General features: G+C 40.9%; 2 protein-coding genes across 3 annotated transcripts in view; one reads left to right on the forward strand and one right to left on the reverse strand.

Annotated features, from left to right (window-relative positions):
- TMEM67 (transmembrane protein 67) overlaps nt 1-9,152 on the reverse strand; it is a 34,595-nt gene extending 25,443 nt beyond the window's left edge. Inside the window, exons 1-7 of the mRNA XM_074815979.1 lie at nt 9,026-9,152; nt 6,916-7,004; nt 5,411-5,504; nt 3,861-3,960; nt 3,382-3,451; nt 3,213-3,287; nt 1,911-1,973 (exon numbers count right to left, since the gene is read on the reverse strand). Coding sequence (XP_074672080.1) covers nt 1,911-1,973; nt 3,213-3,287; nt 3,382-3,451; nt 3,861-3,960; nt 5,411-5,504; nt 6,916-6,972 — 459 coding nt within the window. The 5' untranslated portion in view covers nt 6,973-7,004; nt 9,026-9,152. The remainder of the gene's footprint in view (nt 1-1,910; nt 1,974-3,212; nt 3,288-3,381; nt 3,452-3,860; nt 3,961-5,410; nt 5,505-6,915; nt 7,005-9,025) is intronic.
- Nucleotides 9,153-11,291: 2,139 nt separating this feature from the next.
- RBM12B (RNA binding motif protein 12B) lies at nt 11,292-17,989 on the forward strand. Of its 2 annotated transcripts, XM_074815991.1 has the most exons (3): nt 11,292-11,385; nt 14,502-14,547; nt 15,271-17,989. In XM_074815991.1, the coding sequence occupies exon 3, from the start codon at nt 15,299-15,301 to the stop codon at nt 17,393-17,395; it is 2,097 nt and encodes a 698-aa protein (XP_074672092.1). In that variant the 5' UTR covers nt 11,292-11,385; nt 14,502-14,547; nt 15,271-15,298; the 3' UTR covers nt 17,396-17,989. The 2 variants fall into 2 exon arrangements, with proteins under 2 accessions (XP_074672092.1, XP_074672102.1); XM_074816001.1 differs by lacking the exon at nt 14,502-14,547.
- The last annotated feature ends 1,647 nt before the right edge of the window (nt 17,990-19,636 follow it).

The raw sequence follows: 19,636 nt of genomic DNA on the forward strand, positions 1-19,636 counted from the left end.
AACAAACCACTGCCATGATAGACAAAAGTAGTGCCTGGCATCTGTGCAGCCATCACTGCACTAGTATTAACTTGCCACCGCCTATTGCCTTTGTGCGGGTCAGATCGGCAGCTGCACGTTACAGTCAGGCACTACCTCTGAAGAGCTGAGCAGGCTGAGGCAGATAAACAGGATAAACTTAGGTAAGTGATGAGGACAGTCTCACTTTGTAAAAAAGAATAGGATAAGTAGGACAATACATCTCAGAGCTGTGTGTATGAGATGGTGATGGGAGCAGCCACAAAAGTGATTGGGGAAAGTACTGAGCAGAAGTCTGCTGAAATACTGACAGAGAGAATGCCTGCCAGCCTGGGAACCAGGCCTGGGAATCAGAAAGATCCTTGAGAAGTTCAGCTGGGTACCTAAACACCAGAGACATCTTGAAATGTCATCAATAAGCACAAAACCAAGGAACTGTAACAGCTGCTTATCATCTGGAAAGGTGAAAAATAGTCTGGAAAAGAGGCAAAAAATTCTAAAAAAGTAGCCATTGGCAACTGCTATTGGCTGTTCTAGCTGAAAGAGCAGAAAAACAGTCTGCAAAAATACAAACTGGTTTGAGAGAATATAAAATATCATCATCTATTGGCTGCTTCAGGTGGTGCTGTCCAATGCTGCCTTATGTCTCTGTGATATAGAAATTACTTACTTTATACCCAAAATGAAGAGTGAATCTGTCCCTGTCAGTCTGTCTGTCTCTCACACACACACACACACACACACAACTTCCCCTGCACAACCTTTTCTATGAGCTCTCCTAGGCAAGTTATGGCCTAGGACCACTGCTGGGGACAGCTGGCCGACTCCAGACTCGTGATGTGGGTCATCTTCGAAGTGAGACTTCATCTGTCATCAATTTCAAGGCACCACTCCTGGGAGTGGTTTGGTGAGCACTGCACTGGCACTATTTTGAATAATATATATATATAGGTGTGGATATAGGTAATTGATGATAAGTGTATTTGCTGCTTTACTAGTGATAATTTTGTAGTAACTTGTAATATTGAAATATATGCTTGCTGCTACTATTGATTGCTGCTTCCATTAGAATACATATATACTTGCTTTATTAATCATAAGTATACTTACTTTACTAATAGTAATTTGTAGTAATCTGTAATAAAGAAATGTAGGAAATAAAGACTCCGCGTGCTTGTGTATTATGGAATTCTGCAAATCCACTGTTGTGATCTTTATATACCTGTAGGCCAGGTAACTCTTTGCGTTGTGACAGATTAGGAGAAAAAGTAGGGCCTGAGAAGTTAAAATCTGATTTTGAGGAGAGGAAATGAGGATGTGTGATAATTGGTAAAAAGGAGGCAGGGGCATATCCCCTTCACAAGTGTGCATGATTCTGTTGCTGCAGCCACTCTTCCACCCATGGCTACTGCCACTCGGAGCAACATAATGGTAAATAACACTTGCATACATAAAGGAAAGCAAAGCTAAAAAGGATGGTTCTATGATCATCCTTCTCCATCACAAAAAAAATTGAGTAACTGAAAGCCAAATAAGAGGTAAGGACCAATTGCCGATCAATACCAAATATGTAAGAAGTTAATTTTCTGAGCAATCCCTTACTGGGTATACTCAGGAACAGTTCACATACCTACTGACTATTGCAGGATTTTTTCTTTAACCCCATTTACCTTGTGAAGATTCCAACCCTGGAGACTTGCATTAACATTGACTAGTGCTCAATATTCTTTCTAAACATTCTATATGTGTACTTCTTTCTTATTTACTGTCATCTCAAAATAAGATTCTTTAAAAATAAGCAAGCTAACTTCCAAAAATTACAAGTTCCATGGTTTTATACAGAGTATCACTTCTGTATAAAAAAGCAAACTGCAAACATTAATGAAACTCACCCAACAGGCAGAGGCTGAGGACTGCAGGTTTTTCAGAAACCATACTGATGTCAGTGTTATACCCTGTAAATAAGGAACTACTTCACTGCCTTTGTTCAGAATAATTTATCCATAATATAAGAGTCTGGAAAACTGTCAGCTAAAAGATGCTACTTATTTTTTCTAAGAGCTTTCTGTCCTTTGTAAATGTCTCAGTCAAACCAGCTCAGTTCAAAACACAACCATAATGCAATAATTTCTTTCGCTTCACTAAATTTGACAAAATATACAGAACAAGAGCAGAAATATTTAAATCTGGAATATGGATTCTGTGACAAGGTAGTTTTCTTTACTGTACAAGGGAAGTACTAATGATTTCAAGGGTAAGGTGTTGACTGGGTTGTAAATTTAACTCAGGACTAAATTTGCCAAATTAATTATTTCAAACCTGCTTTTTATAACTACTCATACTTGAACTAAACATAGCTTTCATACATACTGTAAGCAACTGAAAAGGCATGTTTTCAATAAAATGTTATTTAGAAGATGACATTTTCAGAAAGCAAGACTGATATTTGCTGTCAGGAAAACTGAAGACTGCTTTTTGCTTTCTTTCAAGCAGTGGCCTTTAACATTAACTCAGTTAAGAACAAAATACATCTATTAGCCACATAGCATTTCCTGAATTCAAAACTACTTGGAAAATGGTCCTAACTTCGAGATTTCACAACTAATAAAAGTTCATTAGCTAAAACACTTAAAACACCTTCTTCTCAATAGAACATATTTTCATCCATTAGCCAATTCAAGGAGTTGAACAATTTCATACACAACCTCAAATTGCATAGGTGTCCATTTTCTTCTACCAGCTCTAATCGTCTGACAACTAAAAATGCCCTTTCAATCCTTATATCTCCTTTCAAATATTTTATATAAATATCAACTACATATTAAAAAAAAAAAAAGGAAAGAAAAAGCCCAGAGGCCCTCATAGACTCTTCAGAATGTTTTTGTGATACAAGAGTGTGTTTTAAATACATATAATTAATACAACAGACCACTTGCTACTTATTTTGATACTTAATCCATGTAAATTACTTCCTTTCTTCAGTTTCCAAGAGGGCATGAATTTTCTTAAACATATTCCATTACAACAATGTTTGTCTGGTCTACATGTCTACAGTCTATCTTGATGCATATCACCTTGCAATCACCTTGATCAGACAACAAACCACCACCTTTGTTTTTCAGGAATGGAATTTAAAAGACTTAATTAAACTAAAGAATGAGATAGCATGAGAATATTTTAGAATAAACACTTACCAGCTGCCCAAAACGAACAGTTGCAACTCCCTTTGGAGGTAAGCTTTCACTGGCACTGAAACACAATCCCCCAGTCTGGGGAAAAAAAAAAAAAAAAAAAAAAGACATTTATACACTTATCAACATATCTTTTTCTGAGCTTCAATAGAATAAGCATTCTTGTACTCACTAAAATGTTTGGGCTGCTGCAGTCACAAGACTTGCTTACATTGATGAATGTTTGTTCACATCTTACACACCTATGGATCACAAACATGAAGAATTCACTTAAAATGTAGTTAAATATGAGATTTAGTATTTAGCGAAAGCCAATTTCATAGTATGCCCAAGAACACTATCAGCATCTTCACTAGTTCGAACTGAAATCAAAAGACATTATCGATTTGTTTCTATTGTCATTGAAGTAGAAAATAAATGAAACAGTTAATTATCAAAATAACAATTCTGTTTCTGCTTCCAATCCAAAACCAGCTTTTCAGTCACGCTAAAGCAAAACTAAGAAACAAACTAAGCGGCTGGTCATATAAGGACTTCAGTGAACACAAAACATGGGGTTGAGGATTTCCAATTCACTGCTTTTAAAACTGTCATGCCAAAATACAGAAGTGACACGTTTAAATTTATCATCACAAAAGGCAAAATACTCACCTATTTCCTGATGCATCTGAAGCAGAGAACGATTGCTCACTTCCATTACAATGTATGCACAATGCTTCATTAAGCAAGATGCCATCGATAGCTCTTTCCACTAAGTGGAAAAGAAAAGCAACTGTGATAAAATTGCATGATGCACAGTATGTCACACAAGCTCAGCAAAGTGTGAAAAAATAGTGCCTATGCAGATCTAAAATAAATGCAAAAACTTTATTTAAAAAAAAAAAATCAAGAGTACAACTTGCATGTAACATTCACTATAAATGCACATTCATGTATGTATATGTGTATTGTTTATAGCTATGTACATGCAGTTTAGTTTTCATGAGAAATGCAATATTTCATGTCCAGTTTTGCTGTTCCTTTGTTATTTATTCTGAACCAAATTTCAAACCAAGGCTTCATTGCAAAGCTAAAACTCAAAACATAAAGTTTACAAATTACGGGAAAAAAAATTTTCATTTTTGTCTGAAATTATTCGTGCAAATGTCACAAATTCAAAGTTTCAAAACTACATCTTCCAGCAATTAAATAATTTCACAAGAGATTTTGAGTCTAATTATATTAAAAAAAAAAAAAGATACAAAGAGAATCAAAAGAATTACAATACTAACGTTCTTTCTGCATGTTAATTTATAGAATCAGCTTTGCTGTCAATATTTTGCCATAAAGGCTCGTAATGTATTTTGTAACTCTCATAAAGTTTAAGGGAGATGATTGGTATTCACTCTTTTACAGATTCCTAGGAAAATTTTAAGTTAATGATCTGGAAAACCAAAATGGACATTAGTAATACTTACTCAAAGAATTGTAGGCACACGGAAAGTCTTCTCCATCCTGTGTCTTTGAAAATAAGGAAAACTAGAGCTCCCAAGAATTTTTCTGTTTTACACCCTTGATGAAAATTATACTTTGCTCTTAGTTTTTTACTATGCAAGATAAGCAAAACTGTAGTTAACACAGACACTAAAGTTAACATTAAAATTAATTTTCTGTGTTTACTGAAATTCATCTGCAACTGAGAGCATCAAGTAAGAGGCACAGATGTAGGGAAGCACATCACAGGAAATCACAGATACAGGCATATCTGTGCCTATATCCATGTAATCCACTGATATTAATGCACAGTAGTCTGCTTTGCTTGATCAAGCTGTTCTGTTCCACCTACTCACACATGTATAATTCCTGTACTGCGAAGTACCTACGCATTATATACTTCAAAATATTTTAATGTTTTCTTAGTCTATATTGACATTGTTTTATTCCCATTTTAATGTCTCCACCCAGTGTCAACCAGCTTAAAGGAAGTGATATACCAGTATTCATTTTTTGAATGTTTGTGTAATAGTTTTTATTGCAGTGAACAACGGTACAGACTTAACTGTTTTCTTTCAGGAATGAGGTTTAAGATCAAGAGGAAGGTTGAATTTTTACATTAGAAATGTAAACATGTTAAATTTCCTTTCTTATTTAACAGTAGAGCATGTCTTACTGAAGTCAAATATCTAAAACAAGCACTAATATAACTTCCACATATTTCTTACCTAATATTTCATTATTGAGGCATTTACATTTTCCTTCTGAAGTTAGGCCTTTAGGACAAATAATACAATTCCACCCATCTTGAGTAACGCCGCTCTAAAATAAAATGTAAAACTATTAAAATTTTCAAAAATATAGACATCACCCAATATCTGTGAAGAATGCCTGATTCGGATGTTACTAACTAGAAAATGTGTTCAGATACATTAATAACATTCATGAAGCTTTTCAAGATAAAAAAAGGGTAAACAATCTAGAAAAAGTCATTCCTATGCAGACATAGACTAAAAAAAGTGTTCTTAAGTTTTTCTGAACCCATTACTTAACATCCTTTAGAGAAGATAAGAGTTGATTAAAAGTGGAAGGTTTAAAAAAAGATATAGAGGTTCTACACTGGAAAGAAGTAACCAATAAACGTAACAATGCATATTTATATTTATAAATATGCAGAGGTAATGGAAGTGGAGGATTTTAAGGGAAGCAGCTAATGTAACTGCATGAAATTTTGCACGTACCCAAACAGTTCACATCCATGCTTATTTTGCACTATGAAGTAGCTGTACTACATATCAAAACCAGTGAGGAAAATTAAGATCCTCAAGTGATACTGATGTTATTCCCTTCTGCACTATCGTTTTATCTTTGCATAAGCCTTGCCATAGGATCAAAGACAAATGCCACCATTACAGGAAGGAGAAAGAAACAGCAGCATGATCAAAACACCAATGGATATTTGTCAATGTCTTTGTCTAATGTAGCAAGAAGATGGAAACAAGAGGGAAATAATCTACCTTACCCATTAGCCACTGAACACCTAACTTGCACAACTAAGCTGGTCTCTTGAGAGTTCTTCTACAGTTACTGGAGAGAAAGAAGTACTCAGGAAGGCTTTCACCCTGAAAAGTTGTTTTTGCTGGAGAAAAATTACTTCTCTATTTATTATAGTGGGAAAAAGCTGGTTGAGCCTGGTGCCTCTGCTTCAATGCTGTGAATATGACCCAAAATTATAGCTTAATTTGTCAAGAAAGGTAGAAAGAACTGACCAAACTACAAAGATATATATAATTAAAGTAACATAATACCAGCAGCTTATATTGAAGTAAAAAATCAAAGTATGAGGGACTATGAAGATACGGCCTAAATATTACAATTTTATATAATAATAAGTTACCTATGAGCTGAAAAGCATCTTTGGCATTCTATAAAACAGTCATCTCTGGACAAGGATAACATAACAGGAAGCAGAAAAGAAACGCAGCAGAAGGAAATGAAACATTTAAAATACTTTGTCTGTCAAATTTACAACAAAAAAATGCCTACAAAATAGTAAAAAACATTTTTAAAGAGAAAAAAATTACTACCTATAAGCATGGTCTTAAAAATTCCCAAGCAAAGACTATTATGCAAAACGATTTTAAATTAATGAAACGTAACTTGCAGTCAGGAGGAAATTTCAAATTAAAAAACCATTATTTTTATGGCAAAGTACGGAAAGTTCAATACTTACCATATTTTCTGGGCATTTTTCACAAGTAATGGAGGATCCACCATTACTAGAAACCATTCTGTATCCTGGCTGACATACACATGAACTACCTGGAAAAAAAAACCAAATTCACTTTTAAATTTTTTTTTCACAGAATACTGGGAACAACTGCTATTGTTCTCAAGAGATCAATATAGATTATTAGATGGACAAATAAAACACCTGAGTGAGAAGTGCATGAAAATCATCTTGCTTTTTAAAAAATGTTCATGTGATAGTTTGTACAAAGATGTTTTGGGAAAATGTTACTAGGCTGACTGATACACCCTGGTGGAACCAGAGCTTGTGCTTTTGTGAGTTTTTTTAAACTAAACTGTGTCAGTTGGTCTAATAACAGATATAATCTCTCCCTCTAAATCTTGCCACAGTGTCATTCTTAGCCCATTCTCTCTACAACACCAGCATTATATATTTGTACACAGTTTTTATCCTTTGAATAGGCAGTCAGTCCTAAAAACGAAATACGTTTATATGCAAAGGTTCTTCAAAATACAACTGTCATTTGTAAAGCTATTTTAAGCCCAAAGCTTTTAAAATTGTGCATGGGGATCAAGCTTTATATTGAATGTTTTTCAGCAAATAACAGAACGTACTTAACATTTAGTATGAAATTAAATTAACCACTACTTTCATGGCACATCATAGTGCATACCTGCTAGTGCTCAACAACTTTTTTTTCAGAAACTTTTTCAGTCTCACTATCATGGACCTCTCTCTGTATTTTTAAACACTTACTACAAACCAAAACTGATCCTATGTACTAATAAACTGTATTTATTATTAAAGCTTATTGACCTGTGCATGTAAAAATCATGTACAATTCTGTGAAAAGTTTTATAACCTTAAAGTACATTCTCATGAGACCAGTTTTACAGGAATATGATTTGTCAAAATGATCAACCATTCATACTTAACTGTGAAGAAGAAAAAGCCTGATAGGATTAGATCAATGAAGAGACTTGAGTTGTGACATTCACTATGACAATACTTAAATTTTTAGGTATGTTGCTTCAAAGCAGAATCCACAGTGATGAGCCAGACGTGGAGTGCATGGGCAGACCTGTGCAATCCCAAGTGGAATTCAGACAAGATGCAAACAGCTGACTGAATGACAGCTACCTACACTGCTCCAAGTCAGATGCTGCAGAAAAAAATAAATCCTTGACCTACCCCTGGAATTTATGTCTCCTTGAAGCCCTTGAGTTAGAAGAAGATTCAAGCCTAAAAGGGAGTTATGGATTTAGACACCCACATTATCAGGTCTGAAAACTATTAAAGTGCATTTTTTCTGCAAGTAAACTGTGGTGTTACTCTTTTAAGATACCATGAAGGCGGTAGAACCAGATTTTACAGAGAAGTTGTGAACAGAGCCATCCAGATCACTTGTACCTGACTGAGGTACCAGTCCTGAAGAGAGATGCTGTTGGGTCTTAGTCGTGAATTTGTTTCTGTACACTAAACACTGAACTCCAACTTCTCTAGGACTGTGTATTTATAAAAGATGGTCACTATCACACCATCTTATCTCCTAAAGAAAGTGAACTACCATCTGTATTTTTCATTTAGTACTGTCAAGGTGTGTTGTGTATGCTCCAAATTCCCACATGGGACTTGGATTAGCGTGCACACAGCCTTAACATCTCAGGCATTCAAGATTTGACAAGTAGTTTCAAGTTACGGAAGTGTTTGAGAACATAAATTCAGGGCCCTATGGAATTTTACTGATGAAAATGTGAATACCTATAACCTTACAAATGCCGGAGGAAAGAAGGATCATTAAAAAAAGGCCTACAGACGTTTCTCCGGGATATATCTCAAACACAGGTATCAAAGTTGTACTGTGGCCACCTGTGTCTTTGCGGGACCCTGGCCCTTTTAGCTGCCTTTTCAGACTTGCCCCGAAGGACCGCCGCTTTACCGCCAAAACCCGAGCCCAGGTTTTGCATCTCCCGCGGCCGGCGGGCAGATTTCAGCGCGGAGCTGCCTGAGCTCCGCCGCCCCCCGGCCCCAGCACGGCCCCCGGACCCGGGCAGCGCCGCCTCCCCCCGCGCCGCAGGGCCGGGTCGCTCACCGCCGGCGCTCTGTCGCTGGTGGGCTCCGCAGGGCCCGCAGGCCAGGCGGGAGATGTCGAAGTAGCGGGCGTCGCCGCAGTCGGCGGGCCGCTGCAGCGGGAGGGAGAAGCCGCGGGCGGGCGGCAGCGCCGCCGCCATCGCCAGGAGCAGCGCGGCGGCGGCCCAGCGCCCCGGCGTCGCCATGGCTACCCGCGGCCTCCTCTCGTACGGCAAGCGCGAGGGGCCCGCCCCGGGAGGCAAAGCGTTCGGGGCGGGGGGGCGCGGGCGCAGGGGACGAGCGCGGCGGAGGATTTGGGGTATCGGCTACGGAGGGGCAGGGAAGTGGGGGGGGCGGGGGCCGAGCGGGGCGGGGGAGCGGCAGGCACCGAGCAGCTGCAAACGGAGCAGTGGAGGTAGGAGGATTCTGTTTGGCTTGTTTTAGAACATGGAGCTGGATGAGATCAGTGGGAAGAAACAATCCAGAGAAGACAGAGGCCTGGTTTGCGTTTTCTGGTACCTCATCTCTAAAACTGCCACACAATGTATAATACAGATGTAATATTTGTGTTATTTCCCCATGAGGAGAAACTGGTAACAGGGCAAACACACAAAATGCCTAGAGGAGTGCTCCCCTTTTTCACCTGCCAGGATGCTCTTGTTTGTTACCAGAACTTTGCAGGGCACTTCATGTCCTGAATTTTAATTATTCCTCACTGCTCCTTTCCAGTGTGCTAACTGCCAACTACCGTGATTCTCTGTTAGCATTTCTTGAAAGCTTTCCCACCAGATGCTTTATTCCTCATCAGTTTTCTTCTGCTGGGTTCAAAAAGTTTTTAAAGGCTGAGTTACTAGGTGAATCTACCATATATAATAGATTTTGTCTATAAAAAAAATGAAGCAGACAAGTACAGAACAAGCCTAAATACAGGGGAGAATACATAAAAGATAGGGAAAGGCAGGCAGGATAAACACTAGAATGAAATACCTCACCCGCACAACCAAAGTAGTCTGCCTCTCCCCTTCCCTGCACGTGGCCTTACACCTTTCCTCTTCCCCTGCTCTGTCCCTGCCTGCTTTTCCTCCCAAAACCCAGACTTGAGCCAACCCCGAGTTAGGTTAGAAATCCCGCCTGTAGCCATTGAAGAAGCGCAACCTCCCACTTGGTGCCTGAGGCATCCACAGAATCACAGACTCATCTAGGTTGGAAAGGACCTTGAAAATCATCTAGTCCAACTGTTAACCTAACACTGACAGTTCCCAACTACACCATATCCCTAAGCGCTATGTCAACCCAACTCTTAAACACCTCCAGGGATAGGGACTCCACCACCTCCCTGGGCAGCCCATTCCAACGCCTAACAACCCGTTCTGTAAAGAAATGCTTCCTAATATCCAGTCTAAACCTTCCCTGGCGCAACTTGAGGCCATTACCTCTTGTCCTATCACTTATTACTTGGTTAAAGAGACTCATCCCCAGCTCTCTGCAACCTCCTTTCAGGTAGTTGTAGAGGGTGATGAGGTCTCCCCTCAGCCTCCTCTTCTCCAGACTAAACAACCCCAGTTCCCTCAGCCGCTCCTCGTATGACATGTGCTCCAGACCCTTCACCAGCTTCGTTGCCCTTCTTTGGACACGGTCCAGTAATTCAATGTCCTTTTTGTAGTGAGGGGCCCAAAACTGAACACAGTAATTGCGGTGTGGCCTCACCAGTGCTGAGTACAGGGGCAAGATCACTTCCCTGTCAAAAATAACCATCTGGCTCAGGCCAGTCAGCCCTGGGCCCCACCGGGCCTGCCTTCCTCCCTGCCCCTCTTCTTTGGCTGGGCAGCCACTGGGCCTAATGGAAACAAGAGACAACGTTTAACGCGCCAAAGCAACGGTGCTTTAAGTGACGCTGTCCCCTATATAAACCTTGGGTGTACACGGGGATGCCAAACAGGCCAGCAGGCCGAAGGCGCATGCGCACTAGTAGCAGAGTGACTCCCCTCACCCCCCACACCCAGCCCCTCCGCGCGCCAAGGGAACGCGCATGAGTATTGACACGCACTGGGCGCGAGGCCGCGCACGTGCAGTCATGGCAGCGAGGGTTGCAGCAGCAGCCTCTTCCGCCCTGCCTCCCGGCGGCCTTCCGAGGTGCCGCGCGCTCGGGGCATGCGCGTGCAGGGTGGCGCTCGGCGGCGCGCCGCGGGGCGCGAGAGGGCCGGAAGGACTAGTGTGGGGTCAGCCGTGGGGGCGAGGGGAGGGGCTCGCGCAGGCGCAGTTCGGCTTCTCCGCAGAGCGTTGGGGGGGGCGGGGGCGGCGGAGGACGCCATCTTGGCGGTGCTGTGCCGGGAGCTGCGGAGAGCGGGGCTCGGCGCGGAGCCTGGCCTGCTGGCGTGTCCGGTGGGTGGATGGCGTGAGGGCGAGCGCCCGGCTTACTGGGGCACTGCGTGTAACCAAGGGCGCGGGGTTCGCGCCCTGAGCCGGTTCTCGGCAGCCCAACCCTCGCGGAATTGCTGCGCGGTTCCCTGAGCCGTGGCCTCCTCATGCTGCCTGGCTGCCCATCACCCTTACACCCCCCCCCCCCCCTCCTCTCCGGTGCCTCCCTTGAGCCCTGTCCCGGTGCCCCGTGGGGAGGCCGGGCTTCTCCGCGGGCTCGCATCACAAGCAGCCTCTGGCGGGCCGGAGCGTATGTACTGCGGGGCGGCCACCGCCTCACCCCGTTCCCTTCACTCTCTGTTGCCCATCCCGCCGCCCGCGGCCTTGGCCTTGGGCTTCGGCCCGCTCGCCCCTTCCGGGCTTGTGCTGCGCCGTCTGTGCTCGGAGCGGTGTAAGGGCCGCTACGGGCCGGCCCTCGAGGGGTGCTGCTGCTGGCGGGCGTCTCGCTGGCTTTCTCCAGCTCCCAGCGCTCGGAAGCGGCCCCGTGCTCAAGCCGGCCGTGTCGCGGGCCCAGCTGCAGAGCGCTCCCTCGCATCTCCCTTCAGCGATGTGAAAACTCATTAGCAACAGCTTACTTTGACTGTTAAGGCTTATTTTGAAGAATATTAGTCTAAGAAATCATTCTCTGATCCACCAGTTATTCTCATATTGGCCCAGTTTATAGTTGGGGTATTTATGTGGGTGTTCTTTCTAGCTCACCTGCTCACTGCATGCAGACTATGTAAACTCACAACGTTGTGGTAAAAATACTAGTCTAGTGCAGACTTAGTTTCCTACAATGTTTACAAGTTGGTTTTTTAGTGAAGTTTTAATGGTATTTGGAATTTGCTGAGGCTTTGGAAGTATAGGTGTTGAACTGTTTTCTAATTAACTCAGTTCAAATACAAAATTTTTTAAAATGGTGTGCACACTTCTGTGCTTTTAAATTGGTGGCATGAAGTTGTCAATCTATTTATTATCTAAATCTTTGCTGTCTGAAGTCCTTCCTCAGTTAATGAATTGGTCTGAGTTTTGCGTGGCACTTTTCATCCCAAAAGTCACTCTTTTTGGTCATTCACTTAAAATTGTTGGATGGCTTGTCTACACTTTCTACCAGTGCTTGATTGTTTAATATGCAGTCAGTAAAAGCTTATTGTTTGAACTTGCGTTTCTCTTTGTGGACTTCTTAAATACCGCATTATGATCTGGAATCGCTGTGTATAGTTTTCACCACTGAAGGTTGTATGTTGTATCCATGGTACATCGTGGACAACGTTACGTTTATCACCGAAGAAGTACTGAGGAGATCTGTTCTGAATGCTGTTTAAAAGTTGGGATAAGAATGCAGAGTTGTGAAATTCAGAAATGCTACAGATTAAATACATCATGAAGTAGCAGGGCAGCGGATTTGATTTTTCAAGACATGAAGGTCCTATGAGAAAATTCTGCCTCCAATTCTCCTTGCTTTTGGGCATTGCCGTCACATCTGGTGGGAAGATACTTATAAAGTATACTGGGTCTGGCTGGGATGGAGTTAACGTTCTTCATAGCAGCTAGTAATGGTTCTGTGTTTTGGATTTGTGGCTAAAAGAGTGTTGACAACACATCAGTGTTTTGGCTATGACTGAACAGCACTTGCACAGTGTCAAGGCTTTCTCTTTTCTTCCCCCACTCTGCCACCCCATCGAATATGCTGGGCATAGGCAAGAAGCTGGGAGGGGACACATCTGGGACAGCTGACCCAGGCTGACCAAAGGGATATTCCATGCCATGTAACATCATGCTCAGCAAAAATTGAGGTAGAGGAAGAAGGTGGTCTTTGTTTGATAGCTTTGTTTTTTGGGGGGAGATTTTTTTTTATTGGCTTCCAAGGTGGTGGCTATTCGGAGTCAGGCTGGACATCAATCAGCCTGTGGGAGGTGGTGAGTGATCTCCTTTGTTTCACTTTTTTCTCTTCACTGATTAAACTGTCTTTATCTTGACCCACAAGTTTTCTTGACTTTGTTCTTCTTATTTTCTTCCCCATCTCACTGGTGGGAACAAGGAGCGAATGATCAGCTGTGTGGATGCTTGGCTGCTGGCCAGGGTCAAGCCACCACAGAAGAACGGAGAACAGATGATCTTTAGTGAAGTTACTAAATAGGCAGTTGTTTTCAGTTGTGTTTACAAAGTGCTGGTGTAGAAGTGATGTAGAATCCATTATTTACAGAATTTGGTCTTTGCTCTTTTTTGTTAAGGTCAGGTGGAGTGATAGTTACTGTTATCAATAGATAACTTGGCATCAGGATCTAGTGCTTTACGTTTGTTATTGAGCAAGGGGTTTGTACAAGGGATATTCTCAAACACTTGTCATTGGAGCATTGGGCTCTTCTTTTTAAAGGGATGTATCATTTGCTACAGAAGCTTGTGTTTGTTCTGAGAGTACTGTTGCTATGTCGTGCTATGTTAGATAATGTTGAAAATCAGGGTATGTTTCAGTCAGTGTGTTGAAGTGATTCTTGTTCTTATGTTTGAAAGGCAGTAAACAGAGGGAAAATCCTGAAGTTTGCTTTGTAAATTGAAGTACTCCCTGAAGTTTCTCCTGTTGGGATATTTCTGCTCATTCATTTGATTGTCTTCACTGTGTACATTAAGTGTAGTGCTGGACTGGTGAGTAGCATACTCTTGTGGTGAACTTTGAAAGCAGGTGGATTTCAGAAGAATGGACATGTCCTCTAATCTTGAGATGGACTTATGCATCTTTCAAGGACTCAAAAGAATTGAAGTGAGAGTTTTTCCCTCGATATACTGTCAGTCTGTTTCATTTCAACAGTTCAGTGTGGCGCAATTGATGACCAAGTAATCTCATCGTGTTTTCATCATTTCCAGAAGTCAACTTAAATTTTTAATTTCTTTTGCTTCTAAAATGGAGACACAAAGATGCAGTGCATGGCATCTTGGAACATGGAAGGAGTTCTTCATAGTGTCCCGAATTGTGGGTTCATTACATGCTTGGCTTTAATATTAGCCACTGCTATGGATGAGCTGCAGCAGTTGTAGCACAGTATGTAAAGTGAAGTACAGATATCAGCCATTAATTATGTTTCGTTTTCTTTCCACAGTTAAGTTGATTTTACAGAATTTATCAGGTCTTCAAAGCAGAAACAGGTAAGCTGCCAAAAGCTTAACACTTCTCACTGAGTATTGTGACAAGATCGTACGTGGCCTTTTTTTCTCACAGACTTGTGGCTGGGAAGTAGGATATGCTCTCCTGAGTGCATGTGGCTGCTGCAGTTAATGCTCTGACTACATGAAAGAGCCAACAGTTTTGAACGCTGAGAAAACGTACATTATTGAACAGAACTGATCACTGGGTAGAGCAACTTGTCAAAGCAGTAAAGTCATCACTGCTGGTGAATTACTTCATTTTCCAGCGACACAGTTATCCTTTTTCCTTTCTCCTTTTATCATCTAGTATTTTCTGTGTTACGATCACAAGTGTCCTGTTCAAAAGTACACAGGATTTTTTTTGATCCTTAGGACTGGGCAGAGATCTCTGGCATACAGTAACTATGCTGTGAAAGACTTCAGGTGCTTCTAGGTATTGTGGATGGTGAGGAGTGACTTAGGTGGATTTTGTTGCCCTTAGGATAGGGAATATTGATAGACTTGTGCACGTGTGCCGGTGGAGTAGCTAATTGTTCTGACTAATCAACTTTCAGTGAATCTTGTTTTAATCTTGTTCTTGTGAACTTGTGGGTTTTTTTTGATACCTTCTGTTTAGATTGAGACAAGGACATTCATTAAAAAGGCTCTAGCTTCTTAAGTGTTAAGATACTGTAATAGCTGAGTACTAAAGACGTGCTATCATGTGTACCTTTTTGTCTGCAGGTGATTTTTGCTGTGGGTTGAGCTCAGCATGGCTGTAGTCATCCGTTTACAGGGGCTTCCTGTTGTTGCGGGTCCTGCAGATATTCGTCGTTTCTTCTTGGGATTGAATATTCCTGATGGAGGTGTGCATATTATTGGAGGAGAGATTGGGGAGGCTTTTATTATATTTGCAACAGATGAAGATGCACGGCGTGCCATGAGCTGTTCAGGAGGGTTTATCAAGGACTCGCGCATAGAGCTCTTTCTCAGCAGCAAGGCAGAAATGCAGAATACCATAGAAATGAGCCGGAAGCGATTTGACCGTGGGGGACGAGAAACTATGTCTGGTTCTAGAAGAACAGGTACTAATGGTTCTGGTGCATCAGGTGTTGGAGACATTCCACATTTAGTCACGCCTTTTCCAAAAGGAATAAGTAAACCTGGTTATGGTCCACCAAATCATCCAGAGGCTGGTTTCCATACCAACGGCACAAGACATGGTGATATAGGTATACCTAAATCAAACTATCAGTCGAGAAAGGATTCTCATCCATTTAACCCAGATGATCTTTACTTATTTCTACGTGGTATACCTTACTCTGCAACAGAAGTTGAAGTACGTGCTTTCCTTTCTGGGATACGAGTGGATGGAGTGATTCTGATAAAGCATCGCAATGGTTTAAACAATGGTGATTGCTTGGTAAAATTTGCTACGCCTGGTGATGCCTTAGAAGGACTTAAACGTCATAGACAGTACATGGGTCAGAGGTTTATAGAAATTAGCCCATCTACAGAGGAACGGTGGATCGAATATGGTGGGAGGGTAGACATGCCAAATGAAATAGATCACTTCTTGTGCGAAGATCGTTCTCCAAGAAGTTCGGGCTACATGCATTCAAGGAAGCATTCTCATTCAAGATCGCCAAGGAGACGAACACGTTCTCGTTCATCTCCCAACCATGAATATTACATACACTTAAGAAATCTGTCTGCTAATGTGGAGAAGAGAGATTTGAGAGCTTTTTTCCCCGATGTGGATATAGGCAGCAAACAGATAAAGATTCTAACGGATAAGCATCAGAGGAGGACTAGAGATGCCTTTGTGGTGATAAGGAGTGAGAGAGATTATCAGGCTGCTTTGGAATGTCATAGAAAGGTTCTTCTCAATCGTCCCGTTTACATTTTTCCAATTTCAAGAAAGTCAATGTTGAAAATAATTGATTCTTGTGAGAGGAAAAGATCACAGGACAGAGATCATCCTGGACAGGCCATACCGGAAAAAAGTTACCGGGAAGGTCATTCTGGACCTAAGATTTGTGTTTATGTAAGGAATTTTCCATTTGATGTGTCAAAAATTGAAGTGCAAAAGTTCTTTGCGAGATTTGATATTGATGAAGATGACATTTACTTGCTCTATGATGACAAAGGAGTTGGGCTCGGAGAAGCATTAGTGAAGTTTAAATCTGAAGAACAAGCCATGAAAGCAGAGAATTTAAATCGTCGAAGATTCTTGGGAACAGAGGTATTAATAAGACTTATATCTGAAGAGCAGATGCAGAAATTTGGTGTAACTGTACCATTGTCTGCGCCAAATGAAATGCAGGGTCATTCACATCCATATGACAGGGGTGAGCTTTCTCGTCCAGTTGGTTCACCATCTGGGCCACCACAAGGGCCACCCATGCATTCATTTGGTCCCCCTGGGAACTTTAGGCATCCTTCTGAATTTAGGCACCCCCCTGAGGACTTCATGTGCCCTCCTAAGGATTTTAGAGGTCCGCCACCCCTCATGGATTTTGGTGGTGACAGTGAACCTTTTGGCAGAATGGAGTTTGGGAATAATAAAATGGGAAGTTTTCCTGAAGGAAGATTTATGCCAGATCCGAATTTCAGTGGTGGTTCTGAACGTGTTGTTCCTATTCGATTGAAAAATTTACCTTTTAAAGCCACTCCTAATGAGATTCTGGATTTTTTCTATGGCTACCGAGTGATACCAGAGTCAGTTTCTGTACAGTACAACGAACAAGGATTACCTTCGGGTGATGCCATCGTTGCTATGACAAACTATGAGGAGGCTATGGCTGCTATTAATGAACTGAATGATAGGCCAATTGGTCCACGGAAAGTGAAGTTGAGCTTGCTGTAAAGGAGGAAAAGATGCTCTAGAATAAAATGTTCTAGATTTGACAGTATTGACAGTTATTTTCACTTTTTTAATTACTGGAAGATGCAGAAGAAAGTTCCCATCAACGGTTGTAAATAATATCTAGTTCAGTTGTTTAGCTCTTGGTTGAAATATCTGTATGGTTAAGATATGAGAACTGTTTTGTGCCTACTTCTTGTGGCAGAGAAGAGCCCAGAGATTCTGGAGGACACTGAATGTCTTACATCAAGGTATAAAGGCATGGAGTTGCAATGCTTTGGGTTGGTTTGGTTTTTTTTTAGTTTGCTTTAATTCCATGTCCCATGACTTTGCATCAAATAAAAATGTGCTGGTTGACCACACAGACGGTTCAAATAGAAGAACTTCAGTGCTACCTGCATTAGTAAATAACACTTCTTACTGAGGTTAGCATAGTAAAACTAAAAAATGACTGATTTTTTTTTTTGTATAAACTGTTCAGGTTTTGTTCGGTTTCATGTGTTTGCAGGCATTCCTATTAAAAGAAGAAAAAAGAGCTTCTGTTCACATTAGCTGGCTTTGCAACTTTTTTTAAATAAAAAAGAAATTGCCATTAAATGCGTGTCTTATATTTAAAACTTGTATAGTTAATGGTCTCAACTATTAACGCTCAGCATACGTAGATCTTGGTGAGAATGATGCTGGCTACCTCCTCTGGAAAGAGTGAAGTATTACAGTTTGTCAACACAGAAATAAATAGGTTGTTTACAAAGACTGCAAAATCTGTATTAATCCATTGGATAGGCCTCCTTGTTCTCCCCCCTTACTGTAGTACTTTGAGGCAGAAAATCAATGTTGGAATTAGATCAAGAATTCTGACTTTAGCCTGAGCTTTCACAGTGGTCTTTGTTTTATCTTCACATGCTCATAATATGGATATTAACTTACTAATGATGTCTGGATGCATTCCAGGTCAATCTCTGATTAGTTTTTAACTAACACCTGTCACTGGCAACCAAGCTGACAACCAACTATGTTATTTTCTTATGTCATTATTTAGAATGCTTTGATTGGTTTGGTACCAGCATATTTAACTTGCAGGAAGAAATAAAAGCTAGCCTGTTTTGAGGAAAAAGTGTATCTTCAACATTCAGGCTTAGTAGGAAATTTTGGTTGTATGGATAAGGACTTTGTTGATATTGCACCTGGAGTACTAAGGAATTTAATGAAGTTTTAGTCCCCTCTCAGACTAAGACAACAAAGTTGCAATTTGGTGAAGACAACTTGTTTTAACATTTGCTCAGGCAATACAAAAAAAATCATAGATTCATACAGTAGTTGAGATTGGAAGGGACCTGGAGGTCTCTAGTCTAACCCACTTCTCAAAGCAGTGTCAACTGGAACACTGGATTTTTTAATAGCACTGAGGCTAGAGACTCTACAGCCTCTCTGGGCAGCCTAGTCCAGTGACTAATCACCCTCATTGGTGGTCAAACCTTAATTACTTTGTTTATGTAAAGTCATCTTTGTTACTAAACTTCCATGTAAACTCTTAAGTAGAAGCAAACAAATTCAAGAGAAATTGAGTTTGTTCTATAATTTTTAAAAGGCTAGTGTAGCTTTATTTCTTCTGCATATTGTTTGCCCTCTGTTCCAAGTGCTAGGAAAAAAGCATTTTGAATGAGAATGGTAATACCAAGTCTGTATATGTAGACTCCTCTGAGCAAAGAAACATAAATGTGGCCAAACTTTCAAATTCTGAACACTTACATATCCTTTTTTTCTGTTAGAAAGTAGCTTCAGGAGCATACTGTTTTGAATCCTCCTCTGAGTTCAAATGGAATTAAAATAAAACCCAACAAATTGGTGGTTTTATTTCACAGCTGCTATAAAAGAGATCACGGAGCTGGAAGATATTGCAGGGAAAATAAAGATGTGTTATAAGAAGCCTCAAAATAAACCTGTCTGACCTAATCATACTGTTGAAAACTTCATTGTGATTATTTTTGTAAGCTAACATCATCTTTACTACGAATTCTTGCCTCCGTATTACCAGCTGTGTTGTAAATGTGAATGCAAGTAACTTCTCCAGTGAATCAGCTTTAGAGGATTTGTTGGTTTTAAAGTTCTTCTAGCCACTACACAACAGGAGAATTCAAACACTGAAAATAAAGCGGTACACTTTTTACCATGCTTCTAGAGTAGTGTTGGATACACACATGAATTCTTGTAATGAAAAAAAAGGATTTGGAGGCTGGAAAGATA

This window comes from Strix aluco, chromosome 1, assembly GCF_031877795.1.
Source record: "Strix aluco isolate bStrAlu1 chromosome 1, bStrAlu1.hap1, whole genome shotgun sequence".
In the NCBI taxonomy this organism is placed as follows: domain Eukaryota; kingdom Metazoa; phylum Chordata; class Aves; order Strigiformes; family Strigidae; genus Strix; species Strix aluco.